Genomic DNA, 23,346 nt, shown 5'->3' on the forward strand with positions numbered 1-23,346 from the left:
TTGCCCCTTTGGGAAATGACCCATCTGCTCATGTGCTAGAGAAAGCCAGAGTGCTGAAAAGGAGAAGATTCAAAATCTGTTCTCCTGCTTCCAATGCCCATCTCCTCCCCAGAAATTACAGACCAGTGGAAAACCTGGGCATCTGGTACTCAGTGTTTTACAGAGTGAATTCTGTCTCTGGCTAGAAACACACCAAGTTGTCGACTGCTGCCAGCTGGCAGAGGATGGGTTCAGTCTGGGTCCCTTTTCACATGTTCTGTCTGCAGCTACTGTATTTGTGTAGCTAAAACACACAGGTGAGTACACTGGTGGGCAGTGAACAAAAAAACCCCACTAATACCTTGAGCTACCTGAAAGGGGGAGCAAAGCATGCTTCACCTCCACCAGGAGAGGCCCACTTGTCCTCTAGGGAAAAGGCTTTCTAATCACTGCAGCATACATTGGTGTTGGAACTTCATTGTGCGGGCTAAAAAATGCTCTGAAGATGCTGGGAGAGGATAAAAATCTCAAATAATATTCCCAGATCAGGTCATTGTGCTTCTTGCAGCCTGCCTGCCAAGAGAAACCCCGGTCTAAAGCATGCGGCTCTTTGTGTTCAGCACAAACCTGCTGTTACAAGTAGTGACGTTTGTCCCTGAAATACTTGATGAGGCATTTCCTAGCCTAATATTAATCCAAGCTCTCTGCCTGGGAAGGACAGTGCAGAGGGTGCATAATGGGAAGCTGCTGTGCTGAAAGATTTTGAGTGCATCCAGGCAAGCATGGTTAGTTGGAAACTTGAAGGTATTTAGCACTCAGAAATGGAGTTGGCACTCTTGCTGGAAAATGTGGGTGAGGGTGACTGCTTTTCTATCTTACCACTAAAGCACATCCCCTTGTCATTGCTTTCTCAACAGGAAGGAAGGTGTGGGTGGGGAGTCACAGTGCTGTTGATCAAAGCCTATCAAGGTGCTTTTTCTCTCCAGACCAGCTGCCTAGGAAGTGGTTTTTTTTCTTTGGTAAAAGATGGTGTTTAGTTGACATAGCTAGTCTAAAAGGGGTATGAAATGGTAACAGACTTGCTTCTTACTAAAACCGAACTGCTGCTGAGGGAGGGGCTGCCAAAAGTACCTTCTGCTGTTTACAGGCTGGTTTGTGTGTACAAGGGAAGAGAGGAAAACAAGGATGTTGCTGCCTCTCTGGATTTGACACTGAAAGCGAAGCTGGCTAGTCATCTTCTTCCATCATCTCCCTCTCTGCAGAAAGCTCCTGGAGCCAAACACCAGTCCTGTCTTAGGCAGAAGGCCCTGGTTTAAGAAGAAAAAATCCTTACTGAAAAGGAAGCTTGTAGATTTTTTTTTTTTTTTGCTTAGCAGTCACCGTGTTTTTCCCCTGTTCCCCTAGAGAATGATACAGCAGGAGATTTGGGTTAGAGGGACGTGACAAGTAGCTGTATGTTATTTGAATAAAATAGATGTATATATACTTTTTAATCTCTTTTTCTTCTCAAGGCAGGAAACCACCTTTAGCCTAGACTCTGCAGAGCATAGGGGATAAAGCTGTCACAAGAAAAGCAGCTAACTTGAACAGTGAATTTCCTGTCCAATAATTTCAAAGGGGTTATAAAATAGGTACTTGTTGTTGAAAATGGCACATATGCCAACTGCATGTTGCCTTTAGTTTTGGTGCTACTTTTCATGGGTTTTTTTTCTCTCAGTAGGTGCCTAGTGGGGTTTGAGTTCATCATATGCTAGGTAAGGATCTGTCCTGCCTTAGTAAATGTGGAAGTGTTTGAGTCAATGTCTTCTCTGGGAGGAAAAGCAACACTGGAAAACAACAACAACAACAAAAAACCTGACCCCAACAAACATACCAAAAAAAGACCCAAACCAAACAAAGTTACTTGCAGTGTGTTCTGTTAGGTGTAACCTGAGGTACTGGAGTCTGTCTGCAGCACTGGGAGGCTGATGTGTTCCTCTGTTGTTGCTCAGGAAGCTGCTAAATCAGCTTGGTGCTGTGGCTGACTACCCTGCTGTGTGGCCAAGGACAGCACTGACACTATCATCTGATTGGATCACATTTGTTCTTCTTTGAGTGACAGAAGTTGGGAGTATATCCAAGAGCTGGGCAAAGGGAGGAGTAAATTCTTTCCTTATTGGCTTACTAAACAACCAGGAGATTAGCAGAGAGGTCAGGTAGCACCCTGCCGGCAGGAACTGAAACTCTGCAAGGAGAGAAAGAATGTCTCTTTTCCTGTTAGTAAATATGGCCAGAGCTCTTGTTACGAAGCAACTGAATGCATTTGCTAAGGCCAAACCAACATTCAGTGTCATCCCTGAGTGAGATCTGTGGGTAGCACTCCATTAGAATTGCCAGACCCTATAGAAGCTGAAGTGAGCGTTCTTGCTGCCCCCTGGCTTGCACTTCTAGCCTGCTGACTGCATCAGGCTGTCACGTTTTTATTGTGAAAAAGCATTGTGTAAACAAAAGAAGAATCCCTGTACGTGAATTTGCACGCAAATAGCAATTGATAAAAACTCCACTATTGCTGCAAGCCTGTTCAGGGCACTAACTGGAAAAGAACTGTGAATCTGGCTCTGTTGTTTTCAGCATGGTGTTAAACCTGGGCCTCAGGTCTGAGATGCTGAAAATGCACAGTCTCTGCAGAAGGCTTTAGATGGAATTAGTATTTCAGACCACCCATTTAGCTGTGGCAAGACCCAGATTGAAGGTGGGAGTAGAGAGGAAGGGTTACTCCCTTAGAGTTTGGGGCTGTTTGGAAGGTGCCTGCCAGAAATTAATAATAGCTTTTGCAGTTCCCTCAGCTATACTGAGGTGATGCACACATGAATTATCCAAGCTGTAAATAGAAGTGTCTGTAGCAGGGACAAGTAACTGGAAGATGGGGATATCTTGTGTTTGTTTGGGGTGCTTCTCTAGATACGCTGTTTCTAAGGCTGGTAGCAAGTCCTGTCTGAAAGAATAAAGGTGACAATGTTTTAGAGAACTGGAGACTTGGACAGAGAAGTTCTCCTTGCCACTGTGAAATGTGCTGAAGCACAACTTGTAAGAGCAAACAGGAAATTCCCGTGACCAGAAGGAAACCTTCCTGTGCGATAGGAGATAAGAGAAGGGATGAAAAGGTGGCAGGCCTTGAGGCAAGCCGACCTTTTCTGAGCTATTCCACAGAAATCCTACTGTAGGGCAGTCAAAGTAGTACAAGAAAGTTAGGATGAAGCTTCAGGAGAAACAGCATGAAAGAAATGGCAGGGCCTCCAGCACTGGAACAATTTAATTGGGTGTTCTGCTTCACAGAGATGTTTGCTCGCCAGGTAAGACCTGCTGACATGAGACATCATGACAAGTTTAACCGGACTGGTCAGGGGAATATTTATCTTGGTTAGGAGGATGTTTTTTGTTTGTAGATAGTTTTCCTTCTGTGAGTCTTGAATAGTATCTGTTAAATGGAGTAGATGAAGAAAGAGAAGTACTGAGCTTATCATCTTCCATTTCTAGTTTCCACATCACACAAAAATTGTAATATGTCTAAAAGGCCAGGGGATGTTAACAGTATCCAAGCAGGGTACATGCTCAGGGCATCCAGCAGAGCAGTTGTCAATACAAATGGCTTCCAAAGTGTTTCAGCAGAGACCTGTAAGTCTCCTCTGCCACTGCTCTGAGGATAGTCAAGCCTGCTAGAGCAAGTGTAGTACACTGACTTGTGTAGTCAGTGAGGGAGTTACCTGAGGCTGAGTCCAGCTTCCTCTTGAAGTTGCTGGGATTTGGGCCTGACTCCTGTAAAGAGCCACTTCATTTTGTCAGAACTGTTCCTGTCCTTGTTTAAGTGACCTTTGTCCCCTACTCTGGAGATAAAGAGCTATTACTGGATGTTTAGTGCAAAACTTCTATTGTTAAGCAATGTCTGCCCATGTAAGGTGAGCAATGCTGTGGCTTCTTCTCCCTCAGTTACAAACTTACAGTTATGCACTTTGGCAGATCGTGATTAGAAGAGGTTTTTTGTTTTGTTGATTGGTTGGTTTTTTGTTTTGTTGATTGGTTGGTTGGTTTTTTTGTTTTGTTTTTGTTTAGTTGTTTGTTTGGGTTTTGTTTTGGTTTTTTCTCGTAAGAATGCATTTTTTTAAGGAGAATTGGGTTTTCATCTCTGTGTAGTGAGACTGCCCAGTAAAACAGGTTAGTGACTGAAAAACAATTCATGTGCTTGGTGCAGAAAAGAGGAGTGTAAGACTCCCTGTAGAGTCCATGAAGTATACTGATTGAAAAAAATAGAGACAGTGCCAAGCAAATAAGACTGTAGAGAGGTCTTAGACTTCTGTGTGGTGTTGTGCCTGTGCAAAGAAGGTTAATGCTGGGGAGCTTTTATAATTCTGTGACAATTATCCAGTCAGATTGAAGTATGATTTAATCTTTCTTTGTATGTGTGAGTGGAGTGTATTGTTCTTCGTCCTTGCCACAACAGGCTCATCCTGTTTGAGCTTTGTAAATCTTCTGCTTATCTGTGAATTTCACTCTGTGATCAAGGCTCAACTGTGCTCCTGTGGTTTATGTTCTGAGCACTTAAACCCTTCACTTCTGTGTCAGCACACAACAGACCACATGCTTCCATCTGTGCTGTTATATATAACTGTGGCTCAGGTTTGTGTTTTTGTTACATTATGCAAGAAATGCTTTTAGTTCTGCATCAGGTTGTCATTCAGGACCACTGCTCAGCTTTGGCTCAGCTAGGACATGAAAGAACCATTTTATCCTGTGGTGATTAAGTTAAACAATTTGGCCAACTGACATTTCTTATTGTCTCTAAAAGCAGCTGCATTCCAGCTCCTCACAGCTCTCTGTGCATCTGGTGGAAGGGGAAGGAAATGAGGCTTGCTACATGGAGAGCCATGGGAAAGGGAACGGGTGACGATGGTACAATGTGATGTTGCTGCTACTGCAACAAAAAAGAAGTTCCTGAATGTTGTGGTGGTTATTGTCAAGCTGATAACACCTATTCAAAACATCAGAGCAGTTAACCCTCCTTGAAGGAGGACAGTATTTTTTCATGTGACCAAAACAGAAAAATAAGGTGCTTATAGGTGATTTGGTGGGATGCTGGGTAGAAGTACATACTGGCTTAGTATTTTTTCATTTGCATATTTAAAAATTATCTATATATTAAATATCTAGTGGTTTGGCATGGCATTTGCAGAAGCTCCAGTGCATAATTTAATTCCTGCCTGTCAATCTGGAAATGACAATTTCTTTTCCTCTGAACGGAGTTCAATGATGTTCTAAGTCTTTGGACTTCTGTTTCCTTCCTGTTTTCCAGCAGTGTATGCTTGCAGAGAACCAGCTCTCTCAGGAGATGTCATAAGCTTCAGTGCCTCCTAGAAACAGGGCCTTTGGGAGTATTTGCTCCCTTTGCACAAAGTGGAGAAATGCTTAAAACTATTTCTGTGCATGCTGAAAGTTTGATGAATCAAGATCCTGGTAATAGCTTTGCAAGCCTAGAATGTCAGTAACCCCCTAGGAAGTTGGTAACTTCTGTAAATTAGCTCTCTTTTCTTCCCTTCCTGGCATGAACATTCATCTTAAGATGTCTTACAAGCCCTGGGATGCTTCCAAAAACAGGTTTCAGGGAGGGAGTTGATGAAATTCCTGCATTTATCTTTCTGTTCCCTGTACTGAGCCATCCTGACACAGCCATGCTCCAGAGTGGTAATAAACAGTTCACACAGGCAGCTCTTCCCATTCACCTGCACCTTCTGGCCACTAACCATAGCCAGGAGCAGGCTGCTCTGGGTGTCTTTCTGGCAGCAGTTGGTACCCAGCTTTTTTCACTCCTGAAGTGTCAGTGCTTTATTCTGTGGACAGCAATAAATGGGATGCTCTGCCTGGTTCTGTATTTGCTGTGAACATGCCAGTGCTGCAAACTTGGGGTGTAAACTTTGCTGCTGGGGACATGTTGTGTAGAATCAGACTTGTATTTTTCTTCTATTAGCCCCAGTTTGGAGTACAAATCTGGAGGCAATTGAAGAAACCCACTATGGAGAGTGTGAAAGCTGAGGGCAGTGAAAGCTTAGGAAAGAGGTTGCTGCATTGTCTGTCCCAGGCATTCTGGATGCCTCTCTTCTGCTGGACTGGGACCTGGTTTGCTGCATTCCGTCAGAGATGGCAGGGAAAGAGAGCTGGTCAATTAGGGAGCAGATGTATTTGACTTTGTCAGTTTTTCAGGTACCACCAGTCCATCATCTTACCCACCCAAGCCTTGCCTTCAGCAATTTTCAATGCCATCAACTGCAGCCCAAAGCTGCAGGCTCTGAGAAGCTTTGTTCCCCTGAGGCTGCCTTGCTAAGGGCAGTCCAGGATCACCTCAATCATGTTGAGGGTGGAGGGTGTTGATGTTCTGGCTGCCTAATCCAGACCTTTTTTATCTATTTCCCAGCACACAGGCAGTGTTCTTCCATCACAGTGAAGGTGACATTTTAAAATACTTGTGCCCTCCTGGATGCTGTGATGACAAATGAAGGCTGGGGGTAGAAGGAAGGGGAGGTGGGTAATTCTGCAACGCCTTCCCCATGAATAGGACAAGTCAGGCATAACTCCCTGAACACACTTATCAGCTGCTTCTCTCCTTTCCTGTCCAAGTGGTCTGTGGAGGTGCAGTGGAAACCAGTTTGCAGTTGCATAACTGTGCATCTCCTGAAGATCTTACCTGAGAAAGCCAAATCATGGTTCTGCAGGGGCCTAATGTGATAGTGTTCCAAGCCTTCGAGAGTGCTATTGCAGTGTAAATGAATGCATGTTTCTTGTTGGCTGGCTGGTGTTTGTATGTAACTGAGAAATCTCATCAGTGTAGGTGGCACTTTATGATAGAAGGGGAACCAACACTGAGCTGCTTCTGTGTGCAATGGCCAGGCTTTCACATGGGCATAGCTCAGGAGAAAAGGGAACCATGGGTCTGACCTCTTTGCTGCAATGAGCGGAAAGATGCTGTACATCACTCCCAAGCATTTCCAAGTACTTGCTATGGTATAAAAAGGTTTAGGGAAGTTGTCCTGTCTGCTCTTGAGTTTTGGCAACTACTGTGGTGACACTGGCTTTTACCCACAGCTCTCCACCAGTGACAGGAGAGGTACGTGTTAAACTGCTAAAAATACCTCTGGTGCTCAAATGGTTTTGCAATTTAGCAAAAATCTTCTCCTGGACTGCATTTTTCTATGTGGTTAAAATGTGCCATTAATCTGTTGCTTTGGCTGATCCCAGCTGCCCTGAGATGATGCATAGGCTCACAGTGAAAGGAAGTTCAGCCTCATAAGGTGCAGGATTAAAACACTGGTTATAAAATTATTGCAGAAAGAAAAGATAACAAGCACAGAAGAGGTAAGAGTTAAAACTCATGAGGCACAGAGAGTGGTTTCTCTGAAGTTTATTTAAGAATAGATCTCCTCAAGAACAAAGTAATCTTGAAAAGCTGCTGCTTAGACCTCTGTTAACCTTTTCTGGAGAAGTAAATTGAATTGCAGTTGTAAAGCTGGCAGAACTCATACCAGAGTATTTTTGGCTTCAATCAGCACGTCATCTCAGGGTTTATTGGCATTTACAAGCACTACCTGTGCTGCATTCTCACGTGTTTAGGTTCAAGAGTCGTTTGCACTAAGGCAATGTGGCAAGTTTTTCCACAGTGAATGAATCTCAAGTTTTCTTTTGCTTCTTAAATCTTGCTCAAAATCCAGTTACTTGAACTTTGCCCAGCTGTTTGTTGCTGTTTGTCCCACAGTAACTGGGTCACTTAGAGATAGAACATGAGAAGATGTGCTCTGGGGTTTAAGGACAGGCCTGAGTCACCATGCTCTGATGGAACACCCTGGGTGGGTTAACTGATTTTCCATGCCCCAAAATGTCTCAAGAGGGGTCTATGATGTATTTTCTTTTATGAGGTCTGGGAAGCTGATGTGAATTTTAGGTGAAAAATCACTTGGATTTCTCCATCTTTCAGCTGGGCAGATACATGTTGTCAGTGGAAGTTATTGGGGCTGTTCTGCAGGGTCATTGTGACCTGCCAGACAGGAGGAAGCTCTGAGCAAGACAAATATCCTGTTTTCAGTACAGTTTCCTCAATTTTGGTTTGTTGTTTTCTTTTAAATGGCTATTGAAAATTCTGCAAGAAAAGTTCTGGCATGTGCCTGATACTACATGTGCCTATTCCCAGTAGTCAGGGTAACAGAGGTGCAAAAAGGAATGTGAAGCGCCTTCAACACTCCAGAGTTCACATAGGGAAACAGAGGGGTTTTTTTCAGAAATGTTTTCATAATGCACTGATTTTTTTTTTTTTTTTTAAAAGTAGACTAGAATATTTGGTCCTAGGAAAAGTCCAGGAATGGTGACTTCACCATCCTCTGTGTAACCTATTTCAACATCTGACCACCTCTTCAGTGAAGCAGTTTGTCCTACTGCAATAAAACTCTGTTGCCAATGTTGTTGGTGGCATATCTACATAAAATAGTCAAAGTCTGTGTACTTTGACAGGCTTTTAGGGTGCAGGTCTGCACCTTGACACTGTGTACCCATAGTACAGAGGAATTTTTGCACTCCTCATTGCTTTCAGTGGGTTTCATTCACTTTCCTCTGCCACACTAATAGGAAGGCCTGGTTCTTAGGTTCACCCCAGTCTCTAGGGAAACAGCTGTGGGGAAAAGATAGCAGTAAGGATTTTCTGGGCCTCTCTCATGTGGAATCTGTGTTGTGTCACTGCTCAAAAATATCACCAGTTTGGTGCCTGCCAGTTGGACTGTACTACTGGGATAACAAGCAGTATTTAACAATCACAGAAACTTTATCAGGGATGTTCTCTGCCATTGTGTAACAGCCTTTCTTTTCAGTTTTAGTAGTTTCCTAATTTAGTGGCCGTTTGTAGGTGGAAGTCTGCCTCTGTTTCATATATAATGTATAATAGGTGTCTTCCTCTAAGATGTCCTTCACGATACTTTCTTTTTTTTCCAGATTGTCCCCAGCCACCACAACCTGAGAATGGAGGTTATAAATGCCACCCTAGCCCCTGCAACAACCCTCTAACTTCAGGCAGTGTCATAGAGTATCTGTGTGTTGAAGGCTACATGCTGAAAGGAGATTATAAATACTTGACCTGCAAGAATGGAGAGTGGAACCCAGCCATGGAAGTCAGCTGTAGGCTCAGCCCAGGTGAGTGCTCCCCCACTCTGGAGTTGCCCTTGCATTGACTTTTCAGATTATCCTTTAACACTTAGTGAGGAAGTCTATATGGCTGTCTCTCATTGCTCCAGCAGTTTCATAAATGCAGCTCACAATCATGGCTCTTTTTAAAAAACATCTCTTCAGTAGCACCCCATCAGATGCAGAATTAGAGTCCCTAACACAAGGAGAAAAGCCATGGATAGGAGTATAAAGTAGGCAATTTGTTACTTATGTGGAGCCTCTTATCTTGAGGCTCTCATCCCAGGAATGCTGGAAGCCCTAACAGTAGCATTTTCCATGCTGTCCAGTTTTCCTTGATGGGTTTGACAGTACATCTCCCCTGGTGAGTCTGTACACGTGTGTGTGTCTGTGTAGAGTCCATCTTCCTTGCAAACAGGTTAAGTAACTGTTGGTTTCCTGTGTCAAAGAGTTTGATGGTGCTGCTTTTCACTGTACTGGCAGGAAAGGACATTGCTGACGAATGATTTCTGCTTTCTCTTCAAATAGAAGTGGGCAGCTTTTGTTTTGTCTCTCCCATCTGAAGAGGAATGCTTCCATCAAAGCAGCAAAGTAAAAAGATTTGCAGGAAAATGTTCATCATACAGCTCTCAATTTGCCTACTACTCTTCTGGTTTTGACAGTGGGTATCTTGGATAAAGGGAGAACACCTTTCCCTCTTCTAGGTGGGCTTGTTGATAGGACATTACTACTCAGTCATCCTGAGCTGGCAGGATGTACACTTTAGAATGAAGTCTCATAATACATAAAGCAAAATGTGTCAGCTTAATTGGAAAGAAACAGGAAAACAAAAAAACAAAACAAAAAACAAACAAACAAACAAAAACACCTTCATCAAGCTCTTTATGGAGCTCACTGCATACCTGTGATCTCTGGAACATCCTGTCCTGTCCCAAAGACACTGTCTTTTCAGTGTCTCTTCCACTCCAATAGCCCTTTCCTATGAGTTATAAGGAAGGGTCTGGGAGTTTACCTGGCAGCAAAAAGATCCTGAAGAGGTTTTTTCAAATTCAGTTTAAACTTCCTTTCCACAGTGTTCCCCCTTTCCCCTTGCTGCACCCAGGCTGGAGAACAAAGCTGTGCTATTGCACATAGTGTTCCCTGAGAGGCATTCCTGCATGGTGGCACTTTGTCTAGCTGAAGGATTGTGTTGTGATGTGCAGAAACCCCTCAGACTTCTTTAGCATCTTGAAGGGTCAGTGGCATTATCAAAAATATGGTGCCTGAAAAGTCTGACCCAGTGAAAAAGCTATTGCTTTCACAACACAAGCTTTGAATCAACTGTTCAGGGTCAGAGATAGCAGACTCTTTACTAGTGGGTCTCTTTCAAAAGGCTTAAAGGAGGGGAAGGAAGTGGGAAACTCTAGAAAGGCAGTAGGTCTTGAAATGATTGGTAAGGGTAAGATGCTCTATAAAATTTAAGTCCCTAGCATGTTTCTGGCAGTTACCATGTGTTTTGTGCAGCTCTGAGTCTGTCAGCCCTGTAGTCTTTTGGTCATTTTTTGTATGAGTTAGTGACATTTTTTGGCATATGAGATGGTAAATGTTCTGGAGTGCACCTTGTATTGGGAGTGGTTTGACAGTATGATGTACTGGTGCTGAAAATGGAGCATTTCTATTTGCCTATCCTTGTTCCTGTTAGTTCTCTGAGAAATGCTGGAAGTTAAAATCCTTACTCAACCCTATTTGCCATAGGGAAAAATGTGCTAGTCACTGTTTTTTTCCTGGGGAGAGGTCAAGTTAATTCTAAAAGATTTCAAAGAAAAGTTCAAAACAACTAAATCAAGTATGTTTGACCCCAAGAGATGATGCAGAAAATTGCAAACTAGATTTCCATTTTAAATGCCTGTTTTGGGCATAGATTTCAGGCTGTAGGCTTAAAAAATCCTCCAGCTCTTTTTTATCTGTTTGCCTGTTGCTCGTCTTCTCATCTCTCATTGCATGTGTCCTGAATTCCCTCTTCAATTTGAGCCCTGTGCTCCTGAAGAATGTGGTGGATGTAGAAAGAGGAAATGAGGAATTGCATAAATCAAATGTACAATTCACAGTAGTATTTGCTGATGGGTAGGGGACGCTTTTTGGATCTCTACCAAAAACATAAACTAGGGACAGAAACAACAAATACAGACAATTATTTCCTCTAGAGAAGCAAAAGGACTAGTGTAGCCTTCTAGGCATGGTACACAGTGCTCAGCAATACCACTTCCAAGCCATTCTCTCTTCACCGCCAGTTTATTCCTGCACAGGTCCTTTAAAAGCCAAATCAGTTTCCATACAGTCACACAGCATAGCTGCAGAAGGGGAGGAAAGAGTGATGTGAACAGGGCACATCTAATGTATCTAACACTGAAAACTCAGCACTCTTAAACAACATCCACCTTCCTTCTCTGTCTCTGGCATATGTTTGTGTGACAGAAAAACTTGATATTTTCTGTGTCTTAGTTATAATATGTGCATAATGATACCCAGCCAGTTGACTTTCATCCCTCTTTGCAAGGCTGTTACATTAGTTGAGAAAAAATGATTTTGGAACTTCTTCTATTGTTTGGCCTAAAATATGTTGCTTATTGTGCTAGACAATTATTGGCCTTGCTGGTGACATCATGACATTCTCTAGCTTTTGCTCAGGCAGATCTATATATATAACACAACTCTTACCACCATCTGTCAGTGCCCATGGCCTGCTTGCACTGCTTTTCTGTTTGTTCTGTGTTTTTCCAAAGGACCCTTGTATGTACCCATTTTATTTTGGGTTCCCTTTACAGCTGATGGAGAGGTGGCAGATTGAACTGCAGACTGAGATAGGTGGTGTGTCTTGCCTGTATGGGAAACTTGGGCTCCTTACACACGCACCCAGGAGTAAGTCCTGAGTAACAGTGTAAATGTTTTTCCTTCACTATGGCAGTTATTATTTTACCTTGTATTCCCCTTGGTTTTGTAGAAAAGGACTCTCCTCCAACAATTGGAGTGCCCACGCTGTCCATAGTGGCCTCCACAGCGAGCTCCGTCGCCCTGATTCTACTGTTAGTTGTGCTGTTTGTTTTGCTGCAGCCAAAGCTGAAGTCGTTCCATCACAGCAGGTAAGTGCAGCTGGGGTTTGGAGAGGCTCAGAGGCACCCTGTTTCTTTGCAGTATAAACTCATTCAGACAGTTGGGTTAGACTGTCATTTTGGAGCATCTTAGCTCCTCACTTCTCTGTTCCTGTTTTCATCGCTTCAGTGACATCTCTGCCCCATACTTCTGATCCAGTGCTTTTCTGAAATGGTGGTCTGTGATACCCACCTGCAGTCCCCATTCTTATGTGCCACTCAAGGAGTGACTTCCTTGTGCTTTTTGCCTTGGTTTTGAATGGAAAAAGTTATGATACTTAGTAGCCTGGCTATAGATAAATTTCCTACCTCTTCGAGCCTTGGATAGCTACTGAAGTCTGTCTGGGTGTATATATGTGCATCTTTCCCAGACTGCTTGAGGTCCTGTGGACCCAAAATTAGGCAGTACTGCTCTTTGGATACATGTGCAAGTCTGCCATCCTTCTCTGCTGCAGGAGAACCCTCCTGGCCTGGGTTTGTGGGTGAGAGGAGGGACCCAGCCCTAACACTGCTGCCAGTTGAGGCAGACACTCAGTGGGGAGGTGGGGCCCTGGAGTCTGCCCTCTTCTGAAAAGGCCCAAACTGCTAGGAAAGAAAAATTTTCTCTCAGGCGTTATGAGGCCAGGTGATTCATGCTGTGCCAGAGTTGTCTTCCCCGTCCAGCCAGAGGTTATCTGGCTGGCAGCAGAGGCAGTGGAACAGACAGTGCTGGGTGTTGTGGAATGTAGCAGTGCACCAGGCTGGAATCAACAGTGTTCTTTGCCAAAAGAGCTGAGTCGTGACCTTTATCAAATTTAGCTATGAAGGTAAGTGAGGGGGGGGAAGCATTGTAACCTTTTCAGCTCTTGCTGTTAAATCCATTGGGTGCTGTGAATTACAGCCTCTGCTCATGTTTAATGGTAATTCGCAGTAGGGCTCCAAGACTGTGCTTGCTTGACTTTGTTAAACCACCATTCAAGTTTCTGTCCTCCCCTAAATGGTTAAAGTTCTGCTATGGGAGGTTACTGGAATTCTTGGTAAAATATATATAGTAAAATAAATACTCAACTTTTTTTTTTTTTTTTTTTTTCTTCTCCTCCTCCCCTGTCTTTGTTCCTTTTTTTCTTTTTGAGGCGAGACCAAGGTGTGTCTGGAGATCAGGTCTCTATTATGGTGGATGGTGTCCAAGTGGCCTTGCCGTCCTATGAAGAAGCAGTATATGGCAGCACAGGGAATTGCATTCCACCCTCAGACTCCCGAGTGCAGATCGTGCTCTCAGAGGGAGCTGGACAGAATGGACCCAGAGAGATGCAGCAGCTGGACCAAGGGGCTCACAATACCTTTGAAAGAGAAGATGAAGCTCCTGGACATTCTGGGCTGTGTGAAGCCAGTGGCTCTCAGCGCTCTGAAACTGTTCTTGTGCATCAGGCTGCTACCTCTTCCTGGGTAGCTGGCATGGCTAACAGTAGACCTGTACAAAAAGAGGTCCAAGATTCAGAAAGCAGTGACATACAGAGCCTTTTATCACTCACTTCCTCTGAGGAATACACAGATGGTAAGTGACTTGTGCAAGGAGCACTACATGAGACCCTTTTAAGAGTAGGTTCTGCAGTTGACTAGGGTGAAAAACAACAAGGGATGCCCCTATGTGTGTCTGCCACTAGAGCAGCTTTTGAAAAAATCCAGTCTCTATAGCACATTTCACCTCTTAAGCACATAAGCAGTATTTAATATCGTCTTCTGAAGAGTTCAGTGTTCTCAGACTGGGAGCCTAGGGCAGTCTGAGCAAGATTGTCTACTGCTAACTCTTGTTTTAGCAAAGGATTTTAAGAGAAATCTAGCCTCCAGCATCACAGTGCAAAAGCAGTAAAATAACTGTGTTTGTGGAAATTAACTTGGTGGGAGTGGGAGGACATGCTTGGAATACAAACCCTTTGTGATGTTTGGGTTGCCTAATTTTTAGACTTTTAGTAAGCAGCTTTCTGCCACAAAGCAGTCAGTGCTGCAGCCTTAGCCTGCAAGACCTGACGGATGTGCTTGAACTTACTGTAGAGGGCAGAGGGGCAAGTCTGTTGAACAGTCAAAACATCTTTTATTCCTCACTTCTGTGCTGCCCTGAAGGAATGGCTTTGCAATGCCAGAGCAGATGTGAAGGTGTAGCTTAAGGTTGCTTCTGCAGGGACTGCTCTGTCTTAGGCAAGAAATGTAACTTGCTTGTAGATAGCTCAGGGCAGAACTCCCTTTTTCCATGGTTTTAAGAAATACTTAGTGCTAGGAGGGTAATACAGGACCAGATAGACACCCAGTGTGGTGATGGAATCTCTGTCCTTGGAGTTTTTTGAGGCTAGAGCTGTTGATAGTCCCAGTCTCAGGGGCAGGTTGGAGCAGAGTCCTCCAGAGTTCCTTTCTGCTGTGATGTGATGAGAGGGAGACCACATAACATTGTCATGTTATGAAAGTGGGAGCCTATCCTGCTTTCAATAGTATTTTTTCTGGTGTGTGTTGAACTGAATTTGACTGCTTTTTCTTTTTTTTTTTTCTCTCTCCCCCCTGTTCAGATATTCCCTTATTGAAGGAAGCATGAGGTCTGCTGTGTTTGTCTAGTCTTCTCCATCTTGGATTTCTTCCTCCTCCCCTCTCCCTGCCTTTGGGACAGAAGCACTCTGTGCAGTCTTCCCCATCCTCGCAAGCTGTACCCTGGATACCTCCAAGAAGAGATGCCCTCAGCTGAAGATCCAAAGGATGTCGCCAGGTTGCCTCCTGGATGCACCAGTGGAGTTGGTGCAGTGCTGGCTTCCCCATTCCATCAGCATCAGGGGCTCAAGGAACAGAGTGGATTTGAGCTCTCCTCTCCTCTTCCCCAGCCAGATGTTTGACAGCAGACTCTGAAGAGCTGCTCTTTTCTTGTGCCTTTCTCCTCCTCACACCGGCTTGTTGCAGCTTTTCAGCCTTTCTAGCCCTTCTGCTGCCCAGAGAACAGGGGCTAAACCCGCTTGCTCGCTGGGTGCAGACACAGTTTAAATATACATATATATGTTATATAGGCTCTTCTTCCAGCATCCTCTTTGTGATAGGGCAGGATAAAACACCTCACTGGGACTGAAAGTGGGCTTGGGAGGGATTGCAGTTAAGGGGCAGCTTGTGATATCTAGAAGCACCTCAGATGAGATGGGCTGTGTGACAGCTTAGCCGTGCAGGGACAGTTCACTGAGAATTGCTTCAGCACTGGAAGCTGAGAAGTCCAACATATAGGAATGCCCTTTGTCCCATCTCTGCGGGAGTCCATTCCTGAAAATCACTTTTGTCTCCTCCTTCTTCCTCTACCAGTGCAGCCCACTGGAAGAAATTCAGGTGTTTGAAAATACCAAGACAAAAAAATGCCTGTAGGTAGTGAATTCCTAGTGTCATTCCTTTTCCAGCCACAGTAGGTACTTGAATCCTGGGTAACTGCCATCTCATAGGCTAGTGTGTCTTCCTAGCTGCATACAGCAAAGGGTCTGCTGTTTTAGCCTGGTGGGCTCCAGTGGGCCCATAGAGAAGGGCTCCTCCCTTGTGACTGAGGGTAAGCAGCGTTTGTAAAGCTTCTCCTAAGCACAATGCCAGCTTGTTACTGTGAGGGAAAGTCAAGTACACTGACAGCAGTGCTAGAAGACACCACAGCTCAGTCTTGAGGTTTTAAAGATTGTTTCAAGTTTGGTAGAAGGGAAGAGAAAATTCGGAAATATATGTACCTCTGCCTGCCACAGTTATCTACAGCAGGTCAGACTGTCCGTGTTGGGACTCTATAACTGCAGGAAGCCACACCTGTCTGGGGTAGATGGTCCAGTCCAAGTGCTGTGGTGGTTGTAAGGTTCCTCACTGAGGTCTGGACACTGTTCCATGGGATTGATGGTTTCAGCAAGATGAGTTGGCTTCTTAGATGCTGCATGTACCTTGTCATAACTGTCTTGAAGTAACCAGAGAAGTGTTTGCCCTGTGAGAAGCTGCTACATTTTTGAGTTGAAGGAGCAAAATGTCATGGCCTTACACATCATGTGGTAATGTACAGGTAAACATGGATGCTGTCTTTGCTGCTTTGCTTTTGGTTTACAATCCTCACCATCTTCATCCTCATTGCTACAGTAAAAAAAATTACAGCATTTGACAAAAATGATACAACATCTTTACGTATAAAATCACTGTGGCTTAGCTCCAGTTCTCTGACATGGGGATTGGCCTTAGTGTCCAGCTGTGTATTTGCTATTCTTTTTCCTGAATAGCTGTTAAATGCCAGGACACATGGAACAGTGTGTGCCTGTGGATGGAAGAATACTTTTTTCTCTATCCTTGTTATAGAGGGATGTTAATTTAAAACTGCAGTGTTTTAAACATCCTTTCCTGTTGCTCATGTTACCTTGCATTAACACAAGAATTTGATAAATCTGATTTAGGTGGTTTAGGTATTTTTGTTCAACTTGGATGGTGAAAATCCTGTGTCATTTTACAGTGGGCTGTGATGTCTCAGTTTCAAGTGCTGTAGAGGACAAATGTTTACACATCTGCCATGGGAATTTTTAAAGATAAGCATGGAGGCAATTGTATTTAGCATTTTGACTGTTGGAAATGGTCTAAGCTTGAGTAAATTCTCCTTCATTGGTTTATTGGAGGGGGTTGAGCAAGTATAGTAAGGAAGTGTGGAGGAAAGTCTGTGTGACTTTCCTGCTGCCTAACCAGCTTAGAGCAGGAGTTGCTTTTTATGCATTTAAGGTCCTGTCTGCTCAAACTGACCCTCAGCAATTCGAGGTATAGAAGTTGGGAATGTGTTGCCTTCCTGAAAGGGACAGTGCTAGTGCTGGGTTGGTGGGAGAAGCTGGAAGCTGATCCCAAGGCCTGACCTTGCTCTGGATGAGCACCTGCACCACCAGCAGAAAACACATCCTTTGTGCCCTGGCTTCCTCTCTGCTGATGTAAAACAAGCAACTGCCAGCTTGGGAGAGAAAATCGAATTTGGGTGGGGAAGAAAAGGAAGCAAACTCTACAAAGAGGGAGTGCTTTAATTTCACAGAATCACACAGAATTAATTAGGTTGGAAAAGATCTTTATGACTATCAAGTCCAACCTATGACCGAACACCACCTTGTCAATTAGACCATGGCACTGAGTGCCACCTTCAGGGATGGTGACTCCACTACCTCCCTGGGCAGCCCATTCCAATGCCCAATCACCCTTTATGTGAAGAATTTCTTACTGATGTCAAGCCTAAACTTCCCCTGGCACAGCTTAAACTGGCGCTGGTTACCTGGGAGAAGAGACCAATCCCCACCTGGCTACACCCTCCCTTCAGGGAGTTGTGGAGAGTGATAAGGTTTCCCCTGAACCTCCTCCAGGCTGCACAACCCCAGCTCCCTCAGCCTCCTCATAGGATTTGTGCTCCAGACCCTTCACCAGCCTTGTTGTCCTTGTCTGGATTCATCCAGACATCTCGGTGTCCTTCCTAAATTGAGAGTTCCAGAAGAGGACACAGCACTCAAAGTGGGGCTTCACCATTGCCCAGTACAGGGGGACAGTCACTGCCCTGGTCCTGCTGGCCACTCCATTGCTGATACAGGCCAGGATGCCTTTGGCTGCCTTGGCCACCTGGGCACAGCTGGCTTGTGTTCAGTCTGCCATCAGTCAGTAAACCCCAGGTCTTTTTCTGCCTGGCCTCTGTCCAGCAACACTTCCCCCAACCTGTAGCACTGCAGGGGGTTGTTGTGGCCAAAGTGCAAGACCTGGCACTTTGGATTCTATAAAAATTGTTGGAAATGACTTTACTAACGAGTGGAGAAAATGAGGACGTGGAGCAGAGAAATATGCAAGTGTAGCTAATGTGATCAAGCATAAACAGGCAGCTTCTGTTGGCTTGTTGAGGGTAAGCCAGCAGCTTCCAGGCCAGTCTCCATGGTGGCTGGTAATCCCATCTGATGATTCCAGATCCTGAAAAGCTCCATTCCCTGCAGCAAATCTTGTGGGAACAGGCCCCAAGGATCTGTGTGAGCCACAATATGGAAAACATTTTGGAGGCATCACATTGCTTGTCTACATACTCAGCTTTAGAGTTAATTTTCATATAAAATGAGGTAAAACAGCAAAGAAGGAATCCAAAGGATGTCTGACAACTTTTTCAAGGGAGAGCAAGGCCTCACTTTACTGGTTAGCAAGTGATTATTATTCATTCATGTTTGTTTTCATTCTGAAGAGGCTGAATGACTGAGAAGTCTTTGGGTAGAGATATAGGAAAACCTACTTTGCACAGTTCTCTCTTTACTTAGGGAAGCAAGGCCTAAAGCCTAAAGATTGCTCAGATGTGAGGTGCATTCTGCCTCAGGAGTGCTCATTATCTCTGAGCTGAGTGTGTTCTCTCTGGATTTTGCCATAAGTAGATGCAGCCTGGATCTCAGTGTTGTGGATGGGAAGCAGAGAGGCTCAGCCTTGCAAGATGTAATACAGTAAATGTTTTTTTTTAATTTTTTTTTTCCCCATGATGGGGCCACAGTCTTCAAATGTTTTCTTCACCCACCAATGTCTGGCAAAAGATGTCAAAGGGTGGCATTTTTTCTCATTTAACACTCCCAACATAATCATTTTATGCTCTGTCATACATATATCCTGTGATATTCAAGATCATTAAAATTATTTAATTACATTGAGAAAAAATAAAATAGCACTTATTTTAAAGCTTTCCATTATTTTTGGAGTCTGATAGTTGGCGGGGGGGAAAGGGCATTTCAGAAATTCAGGATATTATGTGCAATAGAAAAACTTCCTTGCTCCTTTCCAGTTCCATAGCTATTTTAAAAAATACATGCAACTCATTGCAGTGTTTACAGCCCAAGCATTGTAGAACTGGACCAGCCTGAGAGAACCAGGACATGAAGTTGGCAGTGGCCCTTGGGGAAGTGGGCCAGTCTCCCATCAGGGTCTGCATCATGAAGCTCACCTCAAATTATGAGCCAGCTTGGACTGTGTCAGAGCCTCCTACAGCTTTGAAGGGTGTCAGCAGTGCTGGTGAGAGAGGGGTTTCTGTGTTCTGGTTTGAAATAGCTTGTGCCTCCACATCATTAACTTGCAGAATGTGTAAAAATTAAGTGTGGAGAGATGCGCTGAAGCATGTGAGCCTCTGGAATTGTCACTGAGATAAAACCTTATGAGGGAGGGAGGGAGGGAGAAGAGCTTAAGGCATTTTTATCCTTAACCACCAGGGAAGTTGCTGGGTAGCAGAATGTGTACTCAGCAAGCAGAGTGCTTTTCGCCCCTTGGACATCTTTGCTGAGGTTTCTCCTTGGCTTTTCAGCTCCAGTGTGGTGAATTGTTTACTGCATCTGGAGTCTTAATTTGGCCTTTCAGTGTGTGGAGAACTCAGGAAGGAAGAAATCTGTTCCACATGCTTTGGGAAGAAACATTCTAAGATGCTCCCAGAGGTAGATGATGGGTCAATATTGAGAAGTGGGGCTAAGAGAGCAACTGACTCAGCCATTGGAAATAATCTGGGATGGTTAAGTCATTTGCAGCACAGAAAAGGGAACACAAGGAGTTGTCTAAGGAAGAGCTGAAGACAGAGGTTTACTGCAGGCTAATGAGCTAATGCAATAATGACCAGGTTGTAAGGAAGCTTGTGCTTTGTTAGATGATTTAGCATACACCAGCAGGTTTGCTGTATAAAGAAATAATTAATGTACAACTGTTTGGACACATTGAGCTGTCCTTGCTGACCTTTTTAGAACATACTTGCAAAAAATGTGGTTTTACTGTTCTGAGAGCAGTTTAAACAAAAAACTGCCTTGTTACTCTATCCAGATAACTATTTAAATAAATTTCACTTTGATTTTTTGTATATAAATGCAATAAATCCCATTTATTTTGCACATCCTGCCTCACCCCATCCTCACCCTTCAGTCCTTACCAGGGAACAGCAGATTGAATTTGCTCTATGTGAAAACCTTTGCTTGCAGAAGAACTTAATTAGAAAACAGTTTTTCTCTATTATAGGCTTTGAAAGTGCAAAGAGTTTTCCTAGAGCATTTTAAGGTGTATTTTTATACAATAAGTAAGCCTTTTTCCAGTCCTAGCCCACCAGGACAGAACACGCCACTTCCCACACTTCAGGGCTGTGTGTTCAGCACCGCTTTCAAACTCAACCCTCTGCAGGTGATGTTCAGATCTATGTACCCACCAGAACATGTTGTATTGATGCTCTGCATATGCTTTCCATAAGCTATGCTTTTGCTTCTGTCCTTGAGAGAGAACAGACAGAGGCAACTGAGTTGTGCTGGAAAATGTTTTAGTTCAGATTCTCAAAGCTGCTTCCTTCCAAAAGAGAACAGTGAAGTTGTCTGTGAAGCAGAAGTCCTATGATGTGGTGGGTAGACTGCTGGTAGTTGCTGATGCAAGTGCAAGAGGAGCTTGATTGCCTTTCTGCATTAATCTTTTCTTTGCTATATGTGTTTTCTTTTTATCTGAATTGCACCACTATGGAATTATTTGCAGAATGGTACTCCATATATATATGTGGGATTTAAAACCATAACTAATGCTGTGCAGGATGTCACTCTATTGGTTTTATTTTGCTTTATTTTATATGTATTTTCTGGTATCCTGTACATTGCAGTGGGTGTGAAGATAGTATTTTAATATTTGTACAAAGTTTAATTTAATTGTTCTATGTATATAACTGCATTTCTAAATTAAAAAAAAAATTCTTTTGAAGTGAAGCTGTAATTTCTTGTGTTTGGTTTTGGTTTGTTGGGGTTTTTTTAACTGCTTAGGCCGTGTAGCCTGGAAATCTAGCAGATCATTAATGAATATGTTTCAGTTGTGAAAACCAGGATGAAGCTAAACCTAGGAAGCTCATATGGCTTGGGGGGGAGGGAGGTTCGGAGTTGGCACAGCCTTAGAAGGATCATGTTCCCAAGTTCAGAAGCAAAGGCTGCCCTCGGTGTGCTTGCATAGAATTCCTTGAGGAATGAGGCCAGGCTGGGCAGGGGGGAAAGGTTTAAAGAGATTATGTATGATATGAGTGGATTTCAGAGAGGAAGACAGGGTAAATATAATAAATGACTTATTAATCTTTGAGTCTGTATAGGAACAGTATGTATAGGAAGAGAGTGCTATTTTTAGAGAGGAGATAGCTTTCATTAGTGAAATAATAATCCCAAGTGGTAGCAGGACAATATAGGAGACATTAGAGAGATCTACAGATCCGTGGGTTAGTGCATCTGTATTTGTGTTGCATTGGGAGGATGGGGGAAGCAGAAACTGCAGAGGAGCAGACACTCATTGTTCTTTCAGTGCAATATATAGTCCATTACTATTTTTATTGTTTGTTTGCTTCAAAAACTAGAGGTAACTGCCTTTTCAGGCAAGTGTACTAATGAGTGTTCCTTTCTTTTAACAGAATCTATCAGTAATGTAATAGGGAAAGGAAGGAGGGAGGAGATCCTTTTGTCCAGCTTGTTCAAAGCACTCCTCAAAGATGTTAAGATTTTTGTGTCATTATAGACATGACTTTTATTCTTTGGGAATGAACAGCCAGGTTAAAGAACAGTAGGGGTAACATCTACCTTCCTCTTATTTCCATTTGTTCCAAAAATTATTCCCACACCGCAAGCAGATCTTACTGTAATTTTAGTACTGCAAAACTGGAGCTCCCTGGTCTGTGCTTACCTTCCTGTACCAGAGAGTTGACACGTGGGAGTCATTGGCCTCCAGGAATTGTTTTTAATTATTGTTTTTCACTGGGCGATGATCTCCTGCCACAGCAGTTCTGGCAGCCAGGAATGTGCCCTTCTTGACACACTGGAAATTCTTTGTCACCTCTGGTTTGTACTGGGAATAAGAAATGACTGTGGGAGACAAGCCTGAGGGAAGCCAGCCTGAGGTGGGTGGTCTGGGCAATCTTCTTTGACAGTTGGCCCTTTGACGGATGGGCAAAAAGGCCAGGGCACACAGGAACATCTCTGCCTCCAGAAAAACAGCCTCGCTACAAAGACTGGCCCCGCCACAAAGCCCTTTTAACCCGGTACCAGGACGGAGCGCCGAGTGCCGCAGCGCCACCATCGCCAAGCTTTGTCCTTCAGGTACTGTAGCTCTGCCCCTGCCGGACCCTCCCCTGCACTAAGAGCTCCCCCAGCCGCTGACTTGTTGTTAAGGGTGTGGTGAAAATGAGATTCCCCCTCCCGAAAGCAGAACGCCAGCAGGCTACGTGCCTTGTCTGGCCAGGACACACTGTCAGCTCCCATTCCCCATCGCTTTGTGGCACTTGGCAAAACCCCTCTTGGCACCACGCAGAGGTGCAGGGGAAGGGATAGGAAAGCGCACACAATGGAGTTCCCAATTCTCTCTGTTACCTTTTGCAGTTTACCAGTAAACTCATCACCTGAACCTTCTGTGTGACACACGCAGGCAGAGCTGAGCAACTCTGAGGGTACATTGGCATAAGGTGATTGTTCTTTGACAGCTCTTTGTCCTGTGGCCCACGCTGAGCCCATGGTGCATCTGTGGAACATAGCTCAGGCTTTTCATGTTACATCAATGAGGAAAAAAACAGAATTTGGGCCAAGAGGGCACAGACTAGTTCCAGTATTCAAGGCACAAACACCCTTGACTCCTTGTCCCGGACATGTCCCTCTGATCTGGTAACTCTTTTAGCGGCTGATGTTTGAGATCACGCTGAGTTTAGCAGCTCTGTGTGGCATGCAGGGTTTATCTTCCAGGCTCATGTATCCCAGTGAGGCTGGGGGACCCACTTCATGGGACAGACATGCTCTCCCTTGTCAAACCACAGCACCCAGCAGCTCAGGCTCAATCACTGGGCACAGAGCTGATGCTCTCGGGGAAGGAGGGGGAAGCTGTTGAGGGCTGGAGCATCCTCTGGATACCAGGGAAACCTGTCCTATTCATGGGGTTCAGTGGCAGTTGGGAGTGAGAGGACAGGCACGAGAGCTGGCAGTGGCACTGCACGACCTTCCTGACAGGTCAGTGGCAGCTGGGGGTGCTGCTGGCTGCTTTGCTAGATTTGCTTCTGCCCCGGCTCTGCCCATCAGGCAGATCCTCC

At 44.3% G+C, this 23,346-nt stretch overlaps 1 protein-coding gene across 4 annotated transcripts in view; it reads left to right on the forward strand.

The window, feature by feature from the left end:
• The window catches only part of SUSD6 (sushi domain containing 6), a 92,386-nt gene extending 71,391 nt beyond the window's left edge, over window positions 1-20,995 (forward strand). For all 4 annotated transcript variants that reach the window (XM_083862940.1, XM_083862941.1, XM_083862942.1 and 1 more), the window contains 4 exons: window positions 8,980-9,177; window positions 12,149-12,287; window positions 13,409-13,830; window positions 14,834-20,995. In XM_083862940.1, coding sequence (XP_083719066.1) covers window positions 8,980-9,177; window positions 12,149-12,287; window positions 13,409-13,830; window positions 14,834-14,859 — 785 coding nt within the window. In that variant the 3' untranslated portion in view covers window positions 14,860-20,995. The remainder of the gene's footprint in view (window positions 1-8,979; window positions 9,178-12,148; window positions 12,288-13,408; window positions 13,831-14,833) is intronic.
• Window positions 20,996-23,346: the final 2,351 nt, after the last annotated feature.

Source organism: Zosterops lateralis (assembly GCF_965231275.1).
Source record: "Zosterops lateralis genome assembly, chromosome: 6".
Classification (NCBI taxonomy): domain Eukaryota; kingdom Metazoa; phylum Chordata; class Aves; order Passeriformes; family Zosteropidae; genus Zosterops; species Zosterops lateralis.